This window comes from Macaca thibetana, chromosome 12, assembly GCF_024542745.1.
Source record: "Macaca thibetana thibetana isolate TM-01 chromosome 12, ASM2454274v1, whole genome shotgun sequence".
Lineage (NCBI taxonomy): Eukaryota > Metazoa > Chordata > Mammalia > Primates > Cercopithecidae > Macaca > Macaca thibetana.
This window is the reverse complement of record NC_065589.1, coordinates 9619884-9646707: the sequence shown is the minus strand read 5'-3', so window position 1 is coordinate 9646707 and position 26824 is coordinate 9619884. Positions and strand designations below refer to the sequence as shown.

Here is a 26824-nt window from a genome sequence, read left to right as displayed (position 1 = left end):
ACCCAGGAGGCAGAGCTTGCAGTGAGCTGAGATAGCACCACTGCATTCCAGCCTGGGTGACAGAGCAAGACTCCGCCTAAAAAAAAAAAAAAAAAAAATTAGCCGGGCATGGTGGCAGGCACCTGTGGTCCCAGCTACTTGGGAGGCTGAGGCAGGAGAATCGCTTGAACCCAGGAAGTGGAGGCTGCAGTGAGCTGAGCTCGCACTACTGCACTCCAACCTGGGCAACAGAGTGAGACTCCGTCTCAAACAAACAAACAAACAACCTCTGCAAATCTGATGAAAATGTTTATGAACTGACACAAAGGCCACCTTTGGGGATAGCACTATTCTGTCTATCTGGTGTCAGCATTCTTGACTTAGCTTGGGGAGGTCACAAACTCGAGGTTCTCTCCCCAGTGGCCCTATTTCCCTCCCCAGCTTCATCCCAGAACAGCCCTATACCTCCCTTTTCTTGCAACCCCGAAAGACTTCCCTGACCCCCAACCTTGACAGCTGCAGCTGCTTTTCTGTCTGCTTACAATGCCCTACCCCTGCCCAGTCCAACAAGGTGGTAGCTAGCCACATCTGGCTACTGTGCGCTTGAAATGTGGCAGGCAAATGTGACTGAGGAGGGGAACATCTCATTTTATTTAACGTAATTTAAATTTAAAAGTACAAACTCATATTGATTCTGTTGTTGGGAAACTTTTAAGGGTATTTGGATCAATTTGGGTATGTAAATCCACTTTTCTGACTGTACATTTTATGCAATCTAAATCCAGATCAAGTATTTCCAATGAAAATTTGGCATGCGAATTGAGAGGGGCTGCAAATATAAAATACTCAACAGATTTCAAAGACTTCGTGCAAAAAAAGGAATGTAAACTATTTCATTGATGTTTTTATATTGATTATTAACTACAGGATAAAATGGTACTTTTTGCATCTGCTGGGTTAATAAAATGCATTGTTAAAATTAATTTCACTCATTTATTTGTACTTTTTAAATGTGGCCACTGGAGAATTTAAAATGATGTATGTGGCGTGCAGCATATTTCTGTTGGATGGCACTGCTGTAACCCCCTTCTCCATCTACACAGGCTTTGGAGCCAGAAGGATCTGAACTCCAGCTCAATCTGTACTGCACAATAGCTGTGTGATTCTGGGTAAGTGGCTCAATCTCTGTAGGCCTCAGTTATTTATTTTTGATCTGTAAAATGGGTATGGTAAGAATACCCTTGAAATGTCTGCCTAGCACACTAGCACAGCCACTGGGCACCTGCATGAAATCAACCAAGTTCACTCCCACTCTCTCCCCAGCTATGTCCTTATCCATTTTTTTTGTTTTTTTTTGAGATGGAGTCTCACTCTTTTGCCCAGGCTGGAGTGCAGTGGCATGGTTTTGGTTCACCGCAATCTCTGCCTCCTGGGTTCAAGCGATTTTCCTGCCTCAGCTTCCTGAGTAGCTGGGATTACGTGGATATGCCTCCATGCCCGGCTAATTTTTGTATTTTTAGTAGAGACGGAGTTTCACCATGTTGGCCAGGCTGGTCTCGAACCCCTGACCTCAGATGATCCACCCACCTTGGCCTCCCAAAGTGCTGGGATTATAGGCGTGAGCCACTGCGCCCAGCCGTCCTTATCCATTTGTTAAGACTCATCTGAAATATCATCTTCTTTGGGAAGCCCTTTCCTAACCCCAGCAGAAGGGTCACACATGGCTTGCAGTAAAATGACATCATTACAATATTGTGGGTTCCTCAAAGGCAGAGACTCCAGCTTCCTTGTGTGTGAGAGTGTGCTTTTAACTTTTAGTATATGGGAAATTTCAAACGTATGGAAAAGTTGAGCTTCCATGACGATAGTATTTCAATCATTGTATTTTTCTTGTTTAATTCAGTGCTTGATACATGATTTTGTTAGTGTTTGTGGTGGACGGCAACAGCCACAAATTCTACCACCATGGAGTGGTGAAGTCAATTTCCCCACCCTCTTTGGTCTGGGCTGGTCCTGTGGGCTGGTTTAACTGACAGAACATGGTGGAAGGGACTATGCAAGGTCTGAGTCTCTCAGTCTAGGCCTCAAGATGCCAGGCAGCTTCTGCTCTTGCTCCCTCAGAACCTGACTGCCATGTGCACAAGCCTGGGCCAGCCTGCTGGGGGATGAGAGACCACGTGGAGCAGAGGCAGGCAGTCCCAGTTCACAGACCACCAGAGAGATGAGTGAGGCTGTCCTCCACCTTCCAAACCCAGAAGAGCCACCAGCTGACTGCAGAGGTTAGGCAAACTGGCCCAGACACAGGAACCACTAAACCATCCCCCACAATCATGAGAAATAATAGATATTGTTGTTTTAAGTCTCTGTATTTTGAAGGGAGTTTAATGTGTGGCAAACAGCTATCCAATACAGAGTTTAATGAATGTTTTTGAATGCACTGATGAAGTCTCTGGATTTAGCAGGGGTTGCCACTCTGGCACAGTCAGGGTAGCACATACAGTCTGGTGGCAGCTGCTGTGCCTCCAGGGCTGGGAAACTGTCACACATTCTGTACCCCCAGCAGGCTTCCGGTCAGCCATAGGAGCACGTCACAAGGAAAAGGGTCTGTAGCACAACACCCCATTAGTAAAGTTTTCTGAACTTTATTCTGCTCAATACATATATTTTGAGCAGATAAAATGTGCTGGGCACTGGTCTAAATGATTAAGAAGTCTTGCTGCAAATCTATTCCCAAGGTTTTAATCTCATTTATTTTCAGGGCAACAGAAGCTTTGGCTGTGGCAGTCACAGTGAGAGAACAGGACAGAACCTCACCACTGAGAAAATTCATGTTCCCAGATAACCCCTAATGTGGATGGCTCTAAGTCTCCCTCTAGAATGCACGTACTGCGAGGGGTGTTTTGCTGAGTTCTAGAACAAGAAATCTCTTTTCAGTAGAAGCCAGTCTAATTGTCTAATTTGAGTCAACCCTTTCTCCTAAGTACACATGTCATCATAGTGGAGGAATTTGGGTTCTTTAGATAATGGTTTTAAAATGCACTACCCTGTTGAAACTGTCCTTGGTACTTTTCAATGCCACTTATCCTTTCTCATTTAATGAGGACCTTTCAGCGCTGATGACTCCAACTGGATGTAAGGAAACAGCCGTGACAGCTGTCCCTGATACTGACCTGCCAGGCAGCTGGCGTTCCGTTCGGGGGTGTCTCTGGCCTTGGCTTTGCTTTTGCGTCTTATGGAGCGATTGAAGATGGAATTTCTCTTAATTGGGCTGTGGCTATGAGGTTCTTTGTCTTGGATATCCTGGTCAGCTTGAGAAGTCTCTTTTTCTGGGAGTAACTCAGGTTTCACCTCGACTGGTTCATTATCAATGTTCTGTTGATCACTTGCAGAAATCACTCGTGATTTCCTCTGGGTCTTTTCCAAATCTTCAGATTCTTTGGTCTCCATGGAAATAGAGCCAGCTGTTTCTCAGCAGAACAACTGGAGGTCAATGGCTTTCCCAAGCTTCACTGGTGTGAGTGCTTTAGAATAGACAGAAAACAATTTTCAGTTAGAGTCATCAGGTTAAGTATTCTATTCAGACTGTGGAATTGCACTCCCATTCGAATTTGATGAAATGCAGGATAATCTGCACATCCTGGTATCCACGTCTTCGCCACTGAAAATTACAGCTTAATCTCTGCAATTTGGAGGCATTCATGTATCATTTTATAATTGCCGTTTGTTTATATTATTCATAGGATGCACTTTTAGTGGGAAATGTTTAAAGTGGCTTGCAAAACTACATTCGAATAAACACTTCTTAAATAATTCCAGAGAAAAAGAGTAGCAGAAATAGTGAGGGAATTCCAGGAAAGCATGGAGAGGGACCATAAATGTCTAGACAGGAAAAGAAAGTCTTGGAAGATGAGAAAGGGTTGCCGGCTGGTGCGAGGTCTCACAATGATAAGTTTAGACGTGGGCAAGGTTGATCCCCAAGGCGACAAACCTTGCCATCAGCTGGCGGCCAAGTCTAGTGGGTGCATTAGTGACCTCTCTGATGGAACAATGTATGGCCGTGGTGGAAGCATAAGGTCCTCCCATCCCACGGCCACCCCACCATGGGCTGGAGAAACAGAATGGTTACCTCCCTCTGGGGTGACCATATAGCACATCATCTGAACTAGGACAACTTTCATAGGAAAAGGGGGATACAACAAGAAAAAACCCCACCTCCCTCCCCGCACAGACCTCCTTCTAGGGTAGGGGTGCTCGGGGTGAGGGACTGTGTGGACCCTCTGAGTGGGTCTAAGTTGGTGGGACAGCATGTTAGACAGAGAAGCTGAGCTAGGAATTCTTCTCAGTTCTCCACTCATCTGAGGGCTTGAAACCTGGGGTCTCATGGATTCTATGGAGTTTTTAGGGGTACGAGGTTGTGTGTGAGCATATACATTTTTCTGGCTTATAGGTCCAGAGATTCTATCATACTCTCAAAATGGTCGGAGACTTGGCTGGGCGCCAGCCTATAATCCTAGCACTTTGGGGGCCGAGGTGAGCGGATCACTTGAGGCCAGGAGTTCAAGATCAGCCTGGCCAACATGGAGAAACCCTGTCTCTACTAAAAATATAAAAATTAGCTTGGCGTGGTGGCACTTGCCTGTAGTCCCAGCTTCTCAGGAGGCTGAGGCAGGAGAATTGCTTGAATCCGGGTGGTGGAGGTTGCCATGAGCAGAGATCTTGCCACTGCACTCCAGCCTGGGTAACAGAGCCAGACTCCATCTCAAAAAAAAAAAAAACGCTTCCAGTCCTCCTCTGTGTCAGGCCTCTGAGCCCAAGCTAAGACTCCGCCTCATCAAAAAAAAAAAAAAACAAAAAAAAAAAAACAAAAAAAAACCCAAAAAAAAAACGCTTCCAGTCCTCCTCTGTGTCAGGCCTCTGAGCCCAAGCTAAGCCATCACATCCCCAGTGATCTGCACGGATACACCTAGATGGCCTGCAGCAACCGAAGATCCACAGAAGTGAAAATAGCCTTAACTGATGACATTCCACCATTGTGATTTGTTTCTGTCCCACCCTAACTGGTCAATGTACTTTGTAATCTCTCCCACCCTTAAGAAGGTTCTTTGTAATTCTCCCCACCCTTGAGAATGTATTTTGTGAGATCCACCCCCTGCCCCCAAAATATTGCTCTTAACTTCACCGCCTATCCCAAAACCTATAAGAACCAATAATAATCCCACCTCCCTTTGCTGACTCCTTTTTCGGACTCAGCCTGCCTGCACCCAAGTGAAATAAACAGCCATGTTGCTCACACAAAGCCTGTTTGGTGGTCTCTTCACACGGACACTTGAAACACTCTGTTGCTCCCTTCCACAAACATCCAGCCCAACCAGGGTTCTACGATTCATCAGGAGCGTTTGTCTGTGTCTTCCTTTGTGAAATGGGGAGCATGGAGGGCTGGGCTTCAGATGCCTCCTTTCCCACGGCACCCCTCCTCTTCCCCACACCTCTTCCTCTAGAGTCCCTCTGAGTTCCCAAACCTTCTTCTACACCCACCAGCCAGCTCCACACTATTGATCTCAGGGCAAGTGGTTAGGTAGAATAGGAGATTGGGTTTCCCCTATCCCAGGCCGAGAATGCCTTTGTTTACCTAAGATAGGAATTGGGACTTTCTGGGTAGGGGGATTTGAAGACTGAAGGCCACTCTGGTTCCTAGAACCAGCTACTTCCGACACAGGTTTGTATCAGAAGGTTTGCCCTAGGATGGCGCCCCTTTCCCACCTGCCTGCAGGGCTGGTCCTGTTCTGTTAACCACCTTCCCTATGAATTATCAGCCAGGCAGAAATGAACATGAACGTACTCAGAGGTTGCCTCAGAGCAGCTGGGCCACGTGCAGGGGCACCACCTGAGCTCATGGGGACCCGGGGAGTGCCTTCCCCACCATGGTCGGCTGGGAGGCGCAGTAATACCTGACCCTTCTGGTCCCGGCCTCGGTTTCCTGATCCATGAAGTTGGAGTGTGCGCTATGGGGTCGGCGAAGCCTCTTCCAGCTAGAAAGCAATGCTGCTATTTCAGGTGGCCAGAGAGGATTGTGCAGTGGCTGGGAGGACACACTTAGGATGGACCATGAATACGCACCCTTCCCGGGAGTGCCTGGGAGGATGACGCTTGTCGTATATGTGGCGAGGAACCCACAGCTCCAGCAAGATGGGGTGATTTTCATTCACAGCAAGTCTAACCTGGGTCACTGAGGGGATGAGGTTGCAGTAAGAGCGAAACCATTCTTGAGCCAGCAAGAAGACAGAGAGAGAAGCTTCCATCCTGGCCAGATGAATGGGGACCCCTGTGCTTGCTCCAGTTGGGAACCTGATCCACCAGAAAAGTGGCTGCAGGGACAGGCAGAGACTCGGGAGGGATGAGGTCACCATTGTCACCCATCTGCCCTCTGGGGGCCTGGGGGCAGAATGAGAACCAAGGACAAAGATGGCCTTGAGCTCAGTGTAAGGCAGAGACCATGAGTATCGGAGTGACATTCCTGTTACTGGAGCTGTCCAGATGGAGGCTGGAGGGGCTGTGGAGGTTTTAGAGTGCAGTGAGGCCTGCCCGCCCCGGCATTGCTTTCTCTCTTCTTTCCCCGGCCCCTATGCCTACCACCTCACCCAAAGCCTTGCATTGAGGCTGCTTTCAGCGAAGAGCTGGACCTGTGGACAGTGATGGTCAGGGGTCCCGTGGGGTGGGAGTGGGAGTGGATGATGTAGGCATTTGTTGTATTCTGGTGCCAGTCTGTGGAGGCCTCTGACTGCTGGACTGAGAAGCTCACCCAGTAAACCCTGTTGGTGGCCAGAGGCCCTGGCAGGCCCTGAGCAGGAGGCACAGGATCCCAGGGAGGCACAGGGCGGGGTGGTGGGGGACACAGAGCCCGTCCTGAGGGGGAAGGCACACGGGTGAGTACCTGGCCAGGTCGGAGCTGCAGGGAGGAATGGGAGGAATCACAGGCCAGTGGCTTGTGGTGGTTTTGAGAGCAGCAGACAAGGGAGCTGGCCCCATGTTTGTTGTGGGCCTGGGTGCCTGGTTGAATGCTACTCCTGGTCTGGGAAGCAGGAGTGAAGCCAGGTTTGGGTCAGAGCACACCGGTTTTGTGGTGTTGGGTTGAGGAATCTCCTAGGAGAAAAGTTGTGGACAGAAATCCCTAACTGACACTGGACTGAGTTGCTAACAGGCATCTTCTGGCTCTGACAAGGGGATCCCCGAGGCCTCTGTGTTGTGATCCTGACATGAACTTTTTTTTTTGTCTGTCAAGGTTATTTTTATTATCATTATCATTTATTATCATTATCATTTTTTAATAATCATTATTTTAGGCTGCATCTTAAAACCTTGAGGGGCTGGGCATGGTGGCTCATGTCTGTAATCCCAGCACATTGGGAAGCCGAGGTGGGAGGGGATCATTTGAGGTCAAGAGTTCGAGACCACCCTGGCCAACATGGTGAAAACCTGTCTCTACTTAAAACAAAACAAAACAAAAATTAGCTGGGCATGGTGGAGGGTGCCTATAATCCCAGCTACTTGGGATGCTGAGGCAGGAGAATCGCTTGAAACGGGAAGGTGTAGGTTACAGTGAGCCGAGATTGCACCACTGCATTCCAGCCTGGGTGGCAGAGTGAGACTCCGCCTCAAAAACAAGACAAAACAAAAGAAAAAAACTTGAGGCATAATTTACTCTTTTTATTAGTTTTGACAAACACATTCAGTGCATGTAACCACCACCACCACCAAGATACAGAACAGCTCCCTCACCAGGCAAAAGTCCCCTTGTGCCTGCGGAGGTCAGTCCCTGCCACGCCCCCAGCCCGGGCAACCACCAATCAGAGTCTTGGTTTGCTCTTTTCTGTTGTGAAGGTGGAGCTGGTGGTCTGTCGCCCTTGCTGGAGTGCAGTGGTGCAGTAAAGGCTCATCCATGGCTCACTGCAGCCTCGACCTCATGGGCTCAAGCCATCCTCCCACCTCAGCCTCTTGAATAGCTGGGAGCACAGGCGCGTGCTACCATGCCCGTCTAATACTTGTATTTTTGTAGGGATGGGGTTTCGCCATGCTGCCCAGGCTGGGTGTCTGGCTTCTGTAGCCTATTGTGCTGTGTTCCCTGCTCGGTCGATGTTGCCTGTGTCAGTGCTGATCACCAGCGTTTACTGTGCGGTGTCAGGAATGCAAGGACGCCCACACCGTATACCGCCAAGGGCACTGGGCCAGGAGTCAGGGGACCTGGGTTTGAATCTCCACTTCCAGCTGCCTGTAATCATGGGCTTAACATCAGGCAAGTCAGGGCCTCAGTTTCCTGTCCAGAAAACATGGGGTGGGTGGGTGTTCTCGACTCCTAGCTCTCAAAGTTGGTGATCCAGGGAGGCTCAGAGAGTCCTCAGAGGGATGTTCATGGTACAATAAGAGTCAGGGGGATTGTTCTCCCTGAAAGGAGGAGGCTCTGAAACCCTGAGAAGAAGTATTCCCAGATCTTACCGTCTTTGAGATGATTTTACACACACACACACACACACACACCCGAAGAGATTGCAAAACTATCTGTAAAACAATTCTATTTCCGCTGCAATTATAGACTATTTTAAGCAAATGTGTTCTACGTCTGGAATCTTTTTATAATTGCTTTGATTCATCTATAACCATTAACTGCCGGAAAACCCAGAAGCTTCCCCCACCCCAATCTTCTGATGTTGCTTTAAATTCCTCTGCAGCTTTAGACCCATGTCTTTCTATTCCATGGTAGCTTCAGGGTGGAGGAGCCTGGGGATAGCTTTGTGACTGAAGGAGGGTGCAGCTCATGGTGCATTTGCATTCATTCATTCATTCATTCATTCATTTATTCATGAACACCCCCTCAGCACCTGCTGGCATGGGACTCACGTCTTCATTCTATGTCTGTCCACATTCCCTCCTTAATAAGCTTCTTCAGGACAGGACTTGGTCTGTTTGGGTCTCTGCTGTCCCTGATGCCGGCCACACAACAACACTCTGTAAGCATCTTTTTTTTTTTTTTTTTTTTTTACAGCATTAGATGAATGGATGAGTTACCTTAGCCAAGCCTCACAACTTCCGCATGAGTCAATGTGATAATTACCCCCACTTTATAGATGAGGCAGCTGCCACTTTCAGAGCTGTGATAATCTGGCCAAGGTCGCATGGCTGGCAAATGGTGCGGCAGGGGTCACACTACAGCTCTCTGACTCATTTGGTGGGGGGACCTGTGATGTGGTCAAAAGATACTGTTGTAACTATGGGCTGAAGGCAGGCCTGGAAGAAGCAGAGCCAGGAGGGGGCTCTCTTTGGCTGTTGGGGGCTCTATTTGGCTGTCTCCGTGTTAATTGTGCGGCTTCAGGCCCAGGAGCCGAGGTGGCTGTTACACCTCCCAGCACTGGGCTGCATGAATCAGTGTGCTGGGAGGTCAGGACTCAAGGTGACAAGGAGCTGGGGAGTTGTGGGGAGCTGGCTGCAGGCTCAGCTGTAGCAATCACCAGCTGCTGCAGGGCAGGAAGGCACAGTGCCTGTGGGGAGGGGCATGGTGGGTGGGAGAGGTGAGGTTTCTAGACTGGAACTCATTCAAATGCAGACATCACCCAGGGCTCTCGTTAAATCACAGAATCTGACTCAGGAGGTCCCGGGAGGGGGCCGATACTGCATTTGTTTTTCCTTTCCTTTTCTTTCTTTCTTTTTTTTTTTTTGACAGAGTCTTGCTCTGTCACCTAGGCTGGAGTGTAGTGGCGTGATCTCAGCTCACTGCAACCCCTGCCTCCTGGGTTCAAACGATTCTTCTGCCTTAACCTCCCAAGTAGCTGGAATTACAGGCACCTGCCACCATGCCTGACTACATTTTTTTTTAATAGAGGTGGGGTTTCACCATGTTGGCCAGGTTGGTCTCGAACTCCTGACCTCAAGTGATCCACCCACCTCGGCCTCCCAAAGTGTTGGGATTACAGGCATGAGTCCGACAGCTCTCAGAGCATTCCAGTTCACTAGTCCCTAAAGCCCCCTCAAGCAAAGTCCTAGGGGAACAGGGCCACCAGGACATCCTCAGCAGTTGCATAAGGGAGAAGCTGCCCGGGCGAGCGCAGTGGCCCTCGCTTTGGCCAGGTCTAGAGCACATGGAGTGCCTGCGCAGGTCAGAGGCAAACAGGAGTCCTGATCTGGAGAAGGACTGGCGCCAGTAGGGAAGGGGCAGCTGGAGCCCTGCCATCTCTCGCTATCATCTTCTGCCTAGGGGAATGGAGGCGTAGAGGTAGGAGAAGGTGGAAAACAAGAGAAAGGGGGATGTCTCCTCCCCAAGGCCGAGGGTCTCCCAAGCACCTAAAATTGCCTTTGCAAAAAGTATAACTGAGGATATTATGACAGTGAAAGAGATCCTACATAACCAACTCCATCTTGCTTCTAACCTTTAAGCTGTCCTTGTTCATTCCTGGGCATAGGCCAGGCTATAGGAAGGAATTCAATTCATGGTTTGACTCTGAAACAAAATTGCTAATAGCCCTTTCCCGAAAAGACCCCTTTCTTGCCTGGGGACCAGTCTGTCTTTGCAGGACTAACAAATTAGCTACACTGGTAGAAATTACGGTTTAGAGGTCATGCAGCCTCTGACTCCAAGAGTCTGACCCTCCCCACATTGCTCTTGGGGGTAACATCACTATTGTAAAACCTAAGATGAATGCTTGAGATATTCTGCAGGCCCTGCACCTGATGGATCAACTGACACCACCCAGACAGGTGGTAATCTGGCTCAACCAGTTCTGCCATCCCATCCAGGAACAGAAGACAGCAAGCAAACCTCACTTCAACCCCCTATGATTCCATCTCCAACCTGACAAATCAGCACTCCCCACTTCCCAAGACCCTACCCGCCAAATTATCCTGAAAAACTCTGATCCCCGAATGCTTGGGGACACTGATTTGAGTAATAATAAAACTCCCATCTCCTGCACAGCTGGCTCTGCGTGAATTACTATTTCTCCATTGCAATTCCCCTGTCTTAATAAATTGGCTCTGTCTAGGCAGTGGGCAAGGTGAACCCATTGGGTGTTTATACACCTGCTTGGGAACAGGCCCCTCTAGGTGCTGGGGACAGCTCAGTGAGATGGGCCTGGCCTCCTCGGAGCTCGTAGGGGCCACTAGAGGAAAAAAGGACTACAAGGGAGAGGGAAGTGGCAGAGCGCATTGCAGGGGAGGTGCTGGTGAGCAGCAGATCACAGGAGAGGCCGCAGCCTGGGGTACTGGGACTGGGGGAGCTTCAGTGGAGGTCAATCCTTGGAGCTGGGACCTCGGATTTCAGCTTCAGCCCAGCAGGAGGCATGGGCAGCCCCACACCAGGAGCACAAGGGCAGCTGCTGCCCAGCAGGTGACATGGAGACATCATCAGTCTCTCCAAGGAGGGGACACAGGGCACCTGTGGAGATTGTGGGGCGTGTTAGGGTCCAGGTGTTGGGCAGGTGGCCAGGAAGTGTGGCCTGAGACAGCATGGTGGCACCTTTGCTGTGACAAGAAGGGCTTGAATGCACCATCAAGGGGGCAGGAAGATGGGGCTTATTGAGGCGAAAGGCCCCCCAGCACCCCTAAAGGAGGGACTGGCTGATCCCAGGCCACCTACATCATTTCCACTTTCCTTCCTGGTCCTTGAATTGGTGCCTCAGCCTCTTCCTGGGTAGGAGACGCACGTTTGTCTTGGGCTTCTTTTTTTGAGACAGAATTTCGCTCTTGTCGCGCAGGCTGGAGTGCGGTGGCATAATCTCGGCTCACTGCAACCTCCACCTCCCGGGTTCAAGTGATTCTCTTGCCTCTGCCTCCTGCATTGCTAAGATTATAGGCGCTGGCCACCACACCCGGCTAATTTTTGTATTTTTAGTAGAGACGGGGTTTCACCATGTTGGTCAGGCTGCTCTCAAACTCCTGATCTCGTGATCTGCCCGCCTCAGCCTCCCAAAGTGCTGGGATTACAGGCTTGAGCTGCTGCGCCTGGCAGCCTTGGGACTTTTTTCTTCCAGGATCAAAGTGGGGAGAGTGAGATCAGAGGATTTAGACAGAGGAAGGAGGCACAGATGAAGTTTCTGGTTTGGCAGAAAAGCCCCTCCAAGGGAGGGAGCTGGGACAGTGGCCCCAGAAGACGCTCCGTGTCCAAGGAGGACCCGCATGGCATGGGTCTCGAATGGAACCCTTGACAGTTGTGGAAAAGGTGGAAAAGCCAATCAATCACACAGGGAGACAGCTGTCACCCTGCCCTGGGGATGGCTGCCCACTGGGGCATTTTGGTGTTCTGAGCGTGAACAAAGGTGAGAGGCAGAGAAGATCCTGGAAAAATCTTAAGTGGAAATTCAGAAACTGGGGAGCCAGCAGTGGGGAGGGGCAGGAACAGGAAAGGGGTTGGAGAAGGGGCGCTTGGAGCAAGGCCAGGAAGCCTAGAAAGTCCTGTACCTGGGGGTGGGGGCAGCCCCTACTACTCCGTGGCCACTTGGGGGCAGCGTCGGCTTCAGGAGGTAGAGAGGAGGGTCCCAGAGCGGTGAGGGAAGGAGGAGGGGACCTTTTGGGACCAAGACCAGGGCAGAAGGCAGAAAGCAGCAGCTTGGTGCCTGAGGGGTGAATGGAGACCCTCCTGTGGATGGAAATGCCTGAAGCAGGTAGGGCGGGGGGTGCAGGGTTAGCTGAGAGGGCAGGGGCGGCCTATCTGAGCAGACAGCTGCAGGAGGGAAGCCAGGGACCTTGGCTCAAGGAGAAAAGTAAGGACGGCCCCTGGCTTTCCTTAAGGCTGCAGAGCTCATTAACACGCTAGGAGAGGAAGCAAGAATGTGCGGGAGAAGCCAGCCTGAGCTCAGAGGGAGATTATGGGGGACGCTGGACTTGGAAATGGCCCGTTGTGCCTGGGTCTCGGGTCTCGTGTAGGGTTGGGACTAACCTGGAAGGTTAAGTTTGAATTACAGGAACAACTCATTGAATACCAGTTTAACAATCGTAGTTTCTAATACAAACAACATCTCTTTTAGAGACGAGAGCGCTGAAACCTGGTGAGATTAAGGAACATTCTCAAGCGCACGTGGCTGCCATGGTCCAGCTGGGCCCCGAGTCCAGGCCTCTCCACCCCAGGACCACCTCTTCCCACTCCTTGCTGCTCAGTTTTACATCCTCCAGGCTGGAATGTTCACGCAAAAATGGGAAGTGGATTAGAAACTCTGAAAAATTCATGTGCAAGGGAAGTGGTACATCAAATGTGAACAGCATGCCCTTTCCTGACGCTGGGACAGAAATCACTGAAATTAATTTTTTCAGACAGGATCTCGCTCTGTCACCCAGGCTGGAGTGCAGTAGCACCATTACTGCTCACTGCAGCCTTGAATTCCTAGACTCGAGCAATCCTCCTTCCTCAGCCTCCCCAGTAGCTAGGACTACAGGCATACATCACCAGGCCCGGTTAATTTTCTTTTTTTTTTTTTTTTTTTTTTGTAGGGATGGAGGTCTTGTTATGTTGCCAGGTTGGTCTGGAACTCCTGGCCTCAAGCAATCATCCTTTCTCAGCCTCACAAAGTGCTGGAATTACAGGTGTAAACCATTGTGCCCGTCCTGAAATTAACTTTAAACCTAGGAATCAGAGAGTGGTATACAGAGTTTGAGACGATTTGTTTTTTACAGGAAGGAAGTCCAGTGCCAGAGAGTTATAGGTTATGGGTTTGTATCTATAACCTGTGACGTGAAGAGAGCCCTTTAGGGAAGAGGCAGAGCCAGAGGCGAAAGAACAAGCTAGACATTCCTACTGGCAAAAAAGGCCAGTGACAGCGTGACTGAGAAGAGGAACCGTGAGCTGCATGAACTGTAACAAGCGAAGCACAAATGAGCCATCGGTGTGGGTGATGGAGGAAGGAGAAGTCAGGAGGACTCCGGGGAAGGAGTCTGCAGGCTTGGCAGGCATTAGGCAGGGCAGGGAAATTTCAGACAATGGAACTTCTAAAAAGTTAAACATTTTATTTTATATTTACAAAAAATCAGCAGATGATGGAATTCTAAAGCCAGCTCTTCAAGGAATCAAAGAGCCCGGAGCGTAAGATTAAGAAGATAACGATGTAGAGATCTGCATATCTGCACGTAGTAGGTTCTCAGTGTAAGAGGTTGAATGAATGAAAAGCAGGCAAATTAGGAAATGAAATAAGGAATTGAGAGTGGACGGGGAGACTGGGGACAGCTCTCAGGATCCCCCAGCCATCTCTCCAGCCACAATGCCATTTGCTGAAGGGGCAGGGGCTTTCTGGGGTCACGGAGCTTCAACAGCCAGGACTAGAACCTTCCCCCGTCACCTGATATCTGGCCGTGCGCTCCTTCCCTTTCTCCTTCTGCCATGTATAGGGAGTTCTGGAATTTGTTCTTTATTGTCGGAAGCCCTGAGCAAACTCTTAGATGAGATAGCAACTTGAGTTAATTCCAGTTCCCAACTTCCCATTAAAATCATACCAATGCAGTCATACCACAGGAATGTGCTACCTCTGCACTAGAAGGCAAAACTAAGAATTCAGTTTATGGGCCGGGTGCCATGGTTCACGCCTGTAATCTCAGCACTTTGGGAGGCCGAGGCGGGTGGATCACCTGAGGTCAGGAGTTCAAGACCAGCCTGGCCAACAAGGCGAAACCCTATATCTACTAAAAATACAAAAATTAGGCCAGGCGCGGTGGCTCACGACTGTAATCCCAGCACTTTGGGAGGCCGAGGCGGGCGGATCATGAGGTCAGGAAATCGAGACCATCCTGGCTAACACGGTAAAACCCTGTCTCTAATAAAAATACAAAAAAAAAGTTAGCCAGGCGTGGCGGCGGGTGCCTGTAGTCCCAGCTACTCGAGAGGCTGAGGCAGGAGAATGGTGTGAACCTGAGAGGCGGAGCTTGCAGTGAGCCGAGATCGTGTCACTGCACTCCAGCCTGAGAGACAGAGTGAGACTCCGTCTCAAAACAAAAATGAAAACAAAAACAAAAACAAAACAAAAACCCAAAAATTAGCCGGGTGTGGTGGCGGGCTTCTGTAATCCCAGCTACTTGGGAGGCTGAGGCAGGAGAATTGCTTGAATCTGGGAGGCAGAGGTTGCAGTGAGCCCAAATCAAGCCATTGCACTCCAGCCTGGGCAACAAGAGCGAGACTCTGTCCAAAAAAAAAAAAAAAAAAAAAGAGAAAGAAAAAAGAAAAAAAAAAAGAATTCAGTTTATGACAGGCCCAACAGGCTTTTCCACTAAATATGCTAATAAAAAGTAAAATGTAGAAGCATTGCTGAAGATTGACTTTTGCTTTAAAGTTCTTTAAAAAAAAGACATACAAATGGAAACAGATACATGAAAAAACACTCAAGATCACTGATCATTAGAAAAAGACAAAACAATGAGATACCATCTCACATCTGTCAGGATGGCAGTTATAAGAAAGATAAGACAGAGCTAGTGTTGGTGAGAGAAGATGTAGGAAAAGGGCACCCTTGTGTGCTGGTGGTGGGAATGTAAATTGGAACAGCAGTTACGGAAAAGAGTATGCAGGTTCCTCAAGAGGTTAAAAATAGAACTACCCGGCCGGGCGCGGTGGCTCAAGCCTGTAATCCCAGCACTTTGGGAGGCTGAGACGGGTGGATCACGAGGTCAGGAGATTGAGACCATCCTGGCTAATACGGTGAAACCCCGTCTCTACTAAAAAATACAAAAAACTAGCCGGGCAAGGTGACGGGCGCCTGTAGTCCCAGCTACTCGGGAGGCTGAGGCAGGAGAATGGCGTAAACCCAGGAGGCGGAGCTTGCAGTGAGCCGAGATCCAGCCACTGCACTCCAGCCTGGGTGGCAGAGCGAAACTCCGTCTCCAAAAAAAAAAAAAAAAAAAAAAAAAAAAATAGAACTACCATATGATCCAGCAACCCCACTTCTGGAAATAAATCCAAAGGAAATAAAATGAGCATCTTGAAGAGATATCTACACCCCCATGTTCATTATTCCTGATAGCCAAGATGTGGAATCAACCCAGATATCCATCTACAGATAAATGGATAAAGAAATTGTGGTACATATATGTGGTGGAATATTATTAAGCCATAAAAAAGGAGAAAACCACACCATTTGCAAGAGCATGGATGAGCTTGGTTGAGCTTTCTGTATACGGCTAAGTGAAATAAACCATACACAGAAAGAAAAATACTGCATGATCTTATATGTGGAATCTAAAAAGTCAAACTCTTAGAAGCAGAAAGTAGAGCAATGTTTGCCAAGGGCCGGGGGTCCTTGGCAAAGGGGAGATGTGGGGCAAAGGGTAAGGTCTTTCAGTTCTAAGATGAACAAGTTCGGGGGATCTAACATATAGCATGGGTGGTGATGGATGTGTTAATTTGATTGTGATAATCACTACACAATGTATATATCTATCACATCATCACATTGTATACCTTGAACGTATTCCACATTTGTCAATTAAATATCTTTTAAAATTATATACACAGTTTATAAGTCAAAAGGCAAAATTAGAGAGGAAGGAAACATATACAGCAAGAAGCATAAATCAAGTGTTGGAGGCATTGTAAGATGCAGAGCAGGTCTTTCTTTCTTTCTTTCTTTCTTTTCTTTCTTTCTTTCTTTCTTTCTTTCTTCTTTGTTTCTTCTTTTTTTTTTTTTTTTTTGAGACAGAGTCTCACTCTGTCACCAGGCTGGAATGCAGTGGCATGATCTCGGCTCACTGCAACCTCTGTCTCCCAGGTTCAAGCGATTCTCCTGCCTCAGCCTCCCAAGTAGCTGGAATTACAGGCACATGCCACCACGCTTGGCTAATTTTTTATATTTTTGGTAGAGACGAGGTTTCACCATGGTGTCCAGGCTGGTTTTGAACTCCTGACCTAAAGTGATCCACCTGCCTCAGCCTCCCAAAGTGCGAGATTACAGGCATGAGCCATCATGCTCGGCCATAGCAGGACTTTTTCTGATGTTCTGGAATTGCTGCTAAGGCCAACCAAATTTCTGCTGCAGCTTGGGTCTGCCGGCAACCTGAGGGATCACTGAGGTAGGTGTGCCCGCTATGGTAGTCCCCACTCTCAGATAAAAGAAGAGGAGGAAGAAGGGAGAAGCTTGGCCCTTTGCGGATGCTGTAGCCCATGCCAAGAGGAAGCTGGCTCCAAAGAAGCCCTGGAGAGGCCCAGGGGTTCCTGCAGGAAGGAGAGGCTCCCAGCTGGAAGCTCGCAGGGCTATGGAACCCATGGGCCCGTTCCAAAGTTTCCTGGGAAAGGGTTCTGAGAGCCTAAGGTTATGATGCTGAGATCTGGGAATACGCCGCCTGTGGGAATGGAGCTGGCTCTGGGCTGGAGGATTTCTGAAGGTAGGGATCTGCTGGAAGACTTTGTTCCATGGGGCTCAAAGGGATTGTGGCTTGTGTGTCCTTGAAGAAAATGAACCCCCTCAACCTTATCTTTGTTATCTATGGCTTTTGGAGCAGCCCTTTACAAGAAGACCCTGGAGTTCCCTGAGGGTCCTTGGAACCCAAATGTCAGCAAGTGGTAGGGGTTGGGGACTGCCCAGTGGCCACTGGGCCAAGCAATAGGAGGCCCCAAGCTGGAGAAGGGATTGTAAGCATGCATGTGCTCCCAGGCCCAGAGGAAGATGTGGCCACCACTCTGGGAGGGATGGTCTCCAGTGTGTGTGTGTGTGTGTGTGTGTGTGTGTGTGAGAGACAACCTCAAAGACCCCAGAGGGATGCCTTCTACCGCAGTGCGCAGCTGGTCAAGTAGGGGTGCCTTAGCTGGCTGATCCCTGCTCCCTCCCCCACCACTGGGGGAGGAGGAGAGGTGGGGAGGGTGGCTCCACGCCAGCTCCTTGCCACTCCCCAAACAGTCTGCAAGAAGAGCTTTGAACAGTATGAGATTGAACTTTGGAAAATTGGAACGTGGCTGAAATGTGCAAAGGATATAAACAGCACGCAGAAAGTTGATACAAATCACCCTTAAAATCTTGTGAAAGGATTTTCAAGCCTCATAAGAGGAAAGAAAATCCAAACCACACTGAGATGTCTTTTTTCACTTGCCGCATTGGCAAAAACTCAAAAGTCTGAAGAGTAATTGGTGCAGCCAAGGGCAGCAGGCAGCCGCTATCCCTACTGGTGGGAGTTTACATGGATTGCAGCCCTACGGGGCAGTTTGGCAATGCCTGTCAAAATCAAAAAGCAAATACGCTTTGACCCAGGCATCTGCCCTGCAGGAATTTGGCCCCTGGATCTGCCGGCACTGTGGGGAGTGTCCTGGGTACAGGTGACTCACTCCAGCATCATCCTGGGGCCAGTGACTCATGGCAGCATTGTTCAAGGGCAAGCTATTGGAAGCAACCGGGGTGTCTCTTCATCAGAAACTGGCCACACAGATGAGAAAATTCTCAACTTTTTCACAAATGGGAGATGATGCAGTTGTAAAAGCAAAAAAGAAGAAGTTCTATGTACAGTACTGATCAGGAAAGGATGCTAGGGTACATCAAGAAAAAAACAAGAACAGAAGAGTATGTTTTGTATGTTTCTATCAGTATAAAGAGGGAAATGTATTCAAATGTATTCAAATGTGCCTAAAAACTTCTGGAAAGAGTTATAAGAAATTAATATCAAAATTATTGTCAATGGTTGCACACATACACACACATAGACACACACATATATCTAAAATTAGATTAAATTAGATGAGGGAGCCTGGATAGTTGGGGAGTAGGGCTGGGAGGAAGAATTTAAGGTATATACCTTTAAATACATTTTTAGTTCTTAAAGCTATGTCGGTTGAGTGCGGTGGCTCACACCTGTAATCCCAGCACTTTGGGAGTCTGAGGCAGGTGGATCACTTGAAGTCAAGAGTTCAAGACCAGCCTGGCCAACATGGTGAAACCCTGTCTCTACTAAAAATACAAAAATTAGCCAGGCATGGTGGTGCACACCTGTAATCCCAGCTACTCAGGAGGCTGAGGCAGGAGAATTGCTTGAACCAGGGAGGCAGAGTTGCAGTGAGCTGAGATCGTGCCACTGCACTCTAGCCTGGGCAACAGAGTGAGACTCTGTCTGAAAACAAACAAACAACAACAAAAAAACTGTCGAGTATTATGTATTCAATAATTAAATATATCTTTTGAGAAAAAAATGACTAGACAGAACCTTAAGTCTATTCTAAAAACTAAAGGAGACGGGAAGTTATGGGATCTGGACAAGAAACCTCCAAGACTCCTGCTATGCAGCAGAGAAATCAATGTGGACAGAGGGAAGTTAGAGGCCATGATGGGGAAAAATAAAGCTGTTTTATATGTATACTCTCAAAAACTGGGGTTTCCCAAAGAATCAGGTATGGAATAAGGATGAACAGTTAAATGAGATGTTTTAATTTCTTTATCAAAATATTTTCAGAGTGATTTAACTTAACAAAATTCAGGCAATTTCATAATCATTAGAAAGTCTTAACACAATATAGTACATTGGTAGGTCAGTTGACAAAGTTAAATACCAATCCCCAGCAAAAACCTTTAAAGATGAGACTAGAAGGAAAATTCACCATGGTAAAGAAGAGACTGTGTACATTTCAACACGGTAATGGTGAAAAATCAGAGATTCTCCCAATAAGAGTATGGTTCTTGGTCTCATCATTATTAACATGTTTCCAGAGGTTTTGATCAGCATAATGAGACACAAAACAAATAAGTTATCAGAAAGAAAGCTAAAGTAATCATAATTTGTATGTGACATGACTTGTATACCTAGAAAACTCCAAAGAAGCAACTGAAACTACTAGACTTACAAATAATTCAGCCTAGGACCTGAATAAGATAAACTCACTGCATGTCAACAAAAACGAGTTAGAAAGTGGAGAGATTCCAATTATAGTACTATAGTAACAAAGCCAGAAAACACAGTGTAATTGTATTAATAAATAAAAACAACCTATATAAAGGAAAAACTTGAGAGATGAAAGGAAGCTTGCATATTTAGAGAAGCATGGATTTTTCTTGGATGGGAAAATGGAATATTAAAAATATTCAGTTAATATTTAATACAAGTTAATATTTATAGTTTTAGTGCCATTCCAATGAAAAAAACTGATCAGACTGTTTTGACAAAATGATTATGAAATTCATCTGCAGGATAAACAGTTAAAATTAGCTCAAACTTTTTGAGCACTATAGTTAATAAAGAGAGCCTTCTTCTCCCAAATATTGTTAAATGTTACAATAATAAAAGGAATGTGGTATTGGTACAAAGTAGTTGATCAGTAAAACAGAATGGCCAGCACAGAAATAAATTCTTATCTCTAAAAATGTTATTTTATAGAAGAGGCCTCACAAATATAAAAAATGGAAGGGCTACTAAACCAGAAAAAAGTCACAAGAAAAGAAAATTATAGTCCAATATCTCTTATTAATATAGAAGAAAATGTCCTCACCAAAATACTACCAAACTGAACCCAGCAATATATGAAAAGGATTATATACTATGACCAAGTAGAATTTATCCCATGAATGCAAGGTTGGCTTAACATGCAAAAATCAGTTAGTGTAATATACCATATGAATGAAATGAAGGACAAAAACATGATCATCTTATTAGGCATATGACATCAAATAGCATTTGACAAAATTCAACAACCCTTCATAATAAAAACATTCAACAAACCAGGTATAGAATAAAATTTTTTCAAACCTGATGAAGGGCATCTATGAAAACTACACAGCAAATGCCATATTTAATTGTGAAAGACTGGATACTTTCTATTAAGATTAGGAAGAAGATAAGAATGCCCACTCTCACCACTACTATTCAAAATTATAATGGAGGTTATAAGACCCTTAGCCAAGAAAAAAAAGTCATTCAGATTGGAAAGGAAGACATAAAATGATCTCTATTTGCAGATAACATAATCTTGTATATAGAAAATTCTAAGGAATCCAGTAAAAAACAAACAAAAAAACCCCAGAAAACTATTGGAACTAATAAACAAGTTCAGCAAAGTTTCAGAATACAAGATCAATATACACAAATTAACTGTATTTTTGTATAGTAGGAAGGAATAAACCATAAATGAAAAATTAAAAAAACCCCTACATAATATCATCAACAAGAATAAAGTACTTAGGCATAAATTTAACAAAAGAAGGGCAACATTTGGATGCTAAAACTACAAAACATTATTGAAAAAAATTAAAGAAGACCTAAATAAATAGAAAGATATCCTATTTTCATGGATCAGAAGAATTAATATTGTTAAGATGGCAATACTCCCCAAATTGATCTCCATATTCAATATGACTTAATTAAAATCGCAGTGGCTTCTTTGCAGAAATTGATAAGCTGATCATAAAATCAATCTGGGAATTCAAGAGACTCATGCCAAAACAGTCTTGAAAAAGAACAGAGTTGAACTCACACTTCCTGATTTCAAAACCTACTACAAAGCAACAGTAATCAAGACAGTGTGGTACTGGCACAGGATAGGCATATAGGTCAAGAGAATAGAATTGGGTATCCATAAATAAACTCATACATCTATGGTCAAATGAGTTTTGACAGGTGCTAAGACCATTCAATGAGAAAAGGATAGTCATCTTCAACAAATAGTGCTGGCACAACTGGCTAGACACAGGCCAAAGAATGAATTTGGATTCCTACCTCACATCATATACAAAGATTAACTCAAAATACATAAAAAACCTAGTTGTATGGGATAAAACCATAAAACTCTTAGAAGAAAACTTAGGCCTAAATCTTCTCGACACTGGAGTAAGTATTGGTTTCCTAGATATGACACCAACTGCACAAGCAACAAGAGAAAATAAATTGGACATCATCAAAATTAAAAACTTTTGTGCTTCCAAGTACATCATCAAGAAAATTCTTGGCTGGGCATGGTGGTTCATGCCTGTAATCTCAGCACTTTGGGAGGCTAAGGCAGATGTATCATTTGAAATCAGGAGTCAACATGGTGAAACCCTGTCTTCACTGAAAATACAAAAATTAGCTAAGCGTGGTGGTGCATACCTGTAACATCAGTTACTTGGGAGGTTGAAGTGGGAGGATCACTCGAGCCTGGGAGACAGAGGTTGCAGTGACCCAAGACTGTGCCACTGCACTCCAGCCTGGATGAGTGAGACTGTCTAAAACAAAATAAAACAAAAAACAAAAAAAGAAGAAGGAAAGAAAATTCTCACAGAATAGGAGAATCATATACCTGATAAGAATCTTGTATCTAGAGTATATAAAGAACTCATACAACTCAATAATAAAAAATAACCCAATTAAAATATGGGGCTGGGAATAGTGACTCACATCTGTAATCCCAGCACTTTGGGAGGCTGAGGCAGGAGGGTTGCTTGAGCCCAGGAGTTTGAGACTAGCCTGGGCAACATGGCAAAACCCCCTCTCTACAAAAAATACAAAAATTAGCTGGATGTGGTGGTACACACCTGTAGTTGCAGCTATTCAGGAGGCTGAGGTGGGAGGATGGCTTGAACCCAAGAGGCAGAGGTTGCAGTGAGCCCAGATCATGCTATTGCACTCCAGCCTGGGTGATAGAGTGAGACCCTGCCTCAAGTATATATTTACCCATATATGTATATATATACAGACACACACACACACGTAAATAGGTAAATATATATATATTCAGATCCTTTGCCCATATATATACACACATATATATTTTCAGATCCTTTGCCCATGTATATATAAATTGACATGTCTCCAAAAGATATACCAATGGCCAATAAATACATGAAAAGATGCTCAACATTATTAGCAATCAGAAATGCAAATAAAAACCACAATGAGATACCACTTCACACCCACTAGGGTGGCTGTTAAAAGAAAGACAGACAATAGGCTGGGCGCGGTGGCTCACGCCTGTAATCCCTGCACTTTGGGAGGCCGAGGCAGGCGGATCACGAGGACCAGTAGATCGAGACCATCCTGGCTAACACGGTGAAACCCCGTCTCTACTAAATAGGTAAAAAAAATTAGCCGGGTGCGGTGGCGGGCGCCTGTATAGTCACCATAGCTACTCCGGAGGCTGAGGCAGGAGAATGGCGCGAACCCGGGAGGCGGAGCTTGCAGTGAGCCAAGATGGTGCCACTGCACTCCAGCCTGGGCGACAGAGTGAAGATCCGCCTCAAAAAAAAAAAAAAAAAAAAAAAAAAAGACAGACAATAATAAGTGCTGGTGAGGATGTGGGGAAATTGGAATCCTCATGTGCTGCAGATGGGAATTTAAAATGGTTGGGGCACTTTGGAAAATAGTCTGATAGTTTCTCAAAAAATTAAACATAGAGTTACCATATGTCTCAGCAATTCTCTTCCTAAGCATGTTCCCAAGAGACATGAAAACATACATCCACACACAAAGATGTACACACGGGTTTATGGCAGCATGAGTCATAACTGGCAAAAAGTGAAAACACCACAAATGTCTGTCAACCAATGAATGGGTAAGTAAAATGTGATCTATCCATACAGTGAAAGATTATTAAGCTATAGAAGAAATTGTTCATATATACTACAACATAAAGGAGGCTTGAAGACATTTTGCTAAGTGAAAGAAGCCAGTCAGGGAGGACCACATATTGTATGATTGCATGTATATGAAACGTCCAGAACAGGAGACTCCACAGAGACTGAAAGCAGATGAGTGGTTGCTCAGGACTGGGTGGGTTGTGGGAGATGCAGAGTGAGTGACTGCAAATGGGGATGGGATTTCTTTTGGGAAGGTGAGAAAATGTTCTAAAATGGCACAATTTTGTGAATATACTAAAAACATTGAGTTGTACACCAAAAATGGGTAAATTGTGTGAAATGTAAATTTATCTGATAAAATTGATATTAGGCTGGATTCAGTGGTTCATGCCTGTAATTCCAGCACTTTGGGAGGCCGAATTGGGTGGACCACTTGGGGTCAGAAGTTCAAGACCAGACTGGCCAACATGGTGAAACCCTGTCTCCAAATTCCCATCTGTAGTCATGAGGATTCCAATTTCCCCACATCCTCACCAGCATTTATTATTGTCCGTCTTTCTTTTAACAGTCGCCCTAGTGGGTGTGAAGTGGTATCTCATTGTGGTTTTTATTTGCATTTCTGATGGCTAAAAATAAAAAAATTAGCTGGGCGTGGTAGTGGCTGCCTGTAATCTCAGCTACTCAGGAGGCTGAGATAGGAGAATCACTTGAACCCAGGAGGTGGAGGTTGCAGTGAGCCGAGTTTGCACCACTGCACTCCAGCCTGGGTAACAGAGCGAGACTTTGTCTCAAAAAAAAAAAAAAAAAAAGATATGAAAAAAACAGAGGGATATTGGGCAGGCATGGTGATTCACGCCTGTAATCCCAGTACTTTGGGAGGCCAAGGTGGGTGGAGCACGAGGTCAGGAGATAGAGACCATCCTGGCTAGCAATGTGAAACCCCATCTCTATTAAAAATGCAAAAAATTAGCTGGGCGTCGTGGCGGGCGTCTGTAGTCCCAGCTACTCAGGAGGCGGAGGCAGGAGAACGATGTGGACCCGGGAGGCGAAGCTTGCAGTGAGCCGAGATCGTACCACTGCACTTCAGCCTGGGCGACAGAGAGAGGCTCCGTCTCAAAAAAAAAAAAAAAAAAATAGAGGGATATTAATAGAAGTTTGGAACACTGGTTAACAGTTGGGGAAAAATGTCAACTTAAGCCTTCATAATAAATTTCCTAAGCAAACTCCAAAGGAATTAAAGCACTAAATATTTTCTTCAAATCACAGAATATTTTGAGAAAGAATTTGGTGATTCCCACAGCTTGCTGTATGACACCGGGGAAACTGTGGGTGTTGGGAGCGGGGAGTGGAGCTGGCCAGGCATGGCTTGTCATCCCTGTTTGAATCTTCGCTGGCTGAATGCATTGGGCATGTGGGTTTCCCTTGGGGTCTCCTGTTGCTCCACTGTCTTGCAGGGATGACAAATGTAATGATGTGAGGTTGCACACTGCTGGCACTCAGCATGTGGGAGCTGTTTTGTTTATGCATTATTATACAAATTAACACAAAAGATACTATTTCATCCACAAATATAATACATAGACATATACATATATGGATATATACACACATATAATACATACATATGTATTACATATACATATATGTATAACTACACATACATGTATAATACATATATGTATATAGTATACATATATGTGTATGTATAATACATATACATATTGTACATATGTAATACATATATGGATATGTGTATATATCGCTTATCCAACACAGCATAAATCCAAAAGAGGACAAAAGAAAGAAGAAAAGGGTGTGAGCATAAAACTGAATGGGGGATAAGGTTAAGAAATGCGTATTACAAAGACTCTAGTGTCTACTGTGGATGGGCTCAAACTTCCCTAAGCTTCCTGGCAGTCAACATGAAAAAGAGAAATGTGTCAGTGACTCACTCTACTCCATTCAGGTGTAAAAACTGACCAATTCCAGCCTGGCCAACATGGCAAAACCCCGTCTTTACTAAAAATACAAAAATTCCCCGGGTGTGATAGCACACACCTGTAATTCCAGCTACTCGGGAGGCTGAGGCATGAGACTCGCTTGAACACGGGAGGCAGAGGTTGCAATGAGCCGAGATTGTGCCACTGCACTCCAGCCTGGGTGACAGAGTGAGACTTTGTCTCAAAACAACAACAACAACAGCAACAACAACGACAACAGCAACAGCAACTGACCAGTTGCTGGGAAAATGTGTTAGTGCCAAGGGCTCTTATGAGAGAGGCAGCTGCATGCAGTGATTCTCACATGTTTAAGAGCTTGTTAAATATAGTCTTCTCTCGGTATCCATGGGGAGATTGATTCCAGGACCCCCATGGATACTGAAATCTATGAATGTCCAAGTCCTTTAAGTAAAATAGTGTAGTATTTGCATATACTCGTTTACCCTTTCTTATGGTTAAAAGATTTTTAAAAATTTTAGCAGGATATGTAAAGAGCCCATATTAAGTGTACAGATTGCTGGATGTTTGCAAACTGAACCCAGATGCAGAAGGAGAACTTTACTGCCACTTCAGAAAGCGTCCTAACACCCACTCAAAGTCACTGCTCCCTGCCCCCAAGGGTGACCTCTGACTTCTAACCGTTTATGGAACTGGAATATTCTGAACGTTCTCTCTTGTGCCTGGAGTCCTTCCTCAGTGCGCCCTCCTAGCTGAGCGCTGCGTCCTCGTAGATGGTTTGCTCTCAGTGCCGTGTGGCAGTGGTTCTCACTCCGGCACTGGCCTGGGGATCACCAGGAGCCTCTGGTCCTATCTGTAGGGTGATGCTGCATTCCTAGTTCACGGTATGAGGTTCAATATGGGGTCCTCAGTGCGTGGGTTCTGCCCACTCACACAATGAGCCTTACTGCGTGCCGCACCGTGCTAGGACTCTGGTCTTGAGACAGACGTGGTCTCCTGGTTTGGGACCCCGAACAGCAGGCAGAAGGGAATTTTCTACATCTCCCATCTTTCCAAACCTGAGCTTGCCTCTCCTCTGGCCTCTTTCCCTTCTGGAAGCTTCCCACATCTTAGCAGTGATACTGCAGGGATTAAATGAGATTATGATGCTGGGCATCGTAGACACTCACCATGGCAGTCCTCCCAGGCTGCTCTTTTTATTATTTGCAACTAAGTGAATGATCCACTTTTTAAAATAGTTTTTACTTTTTGGTGTATAAAGAATCAACGGTTGTAAAATGTATATAATGCTCAATATAAAAATTGGATATAGAGTTAAAAAAAAATCGAGTGTCTGTCAGAGTCCTCCCCTTGTCTCTGACCCAGTAAGTGACATCGATGCTGCATTGTGTTGGGGACTGGTGGGTGGAACTG

The 26824-nt window shown here is 46.1% G+C and overlaps 3 protein-coding genes across 4 annotated transcripts in view; 1 reads left to right on the top strand and 2 right to left on the bottom strand.

The window, feature by feature from the left end:
* The window catches only part of DGKD (diacylglycerol kinase delta), a 681592-nt gene that overhangs the window by 167723 nt on the left and 487045 nt on the right, over positions 1–26824 (top strand). The window lies entirely within an intron of this gene.
* Positions 1–26824, bottom strand: part of LOC126932571 (ephexin-1) — a 334934-nt gene that overhangs the window by 94908 nt on the left and 213202 nt on the right. The gene's annotated exons all lie outside the window — the stretch shown is intronic.
* Positions 1–26824, bottom strand: part of LOC126932574 (ephexin-1-like) — an 84959-nt gene that overhangs the window by 43587 nt on the left and 14548 nt on the right. For both annotated transcript variants that reach the window (XM_050751571.1, XM_050751570.1), the window contains exon 2: positions 3150–3500. In XM_050751571.1, coding sequence (XP_050607528.1) covers positions 3150–3426 — 277 coding nt within the window. In that variant the 5' untranslated portion in view covers positions 3427–3500. The remainder of the gene's footprint in view (positions 1–3149; positions 3501–26824) is intronic.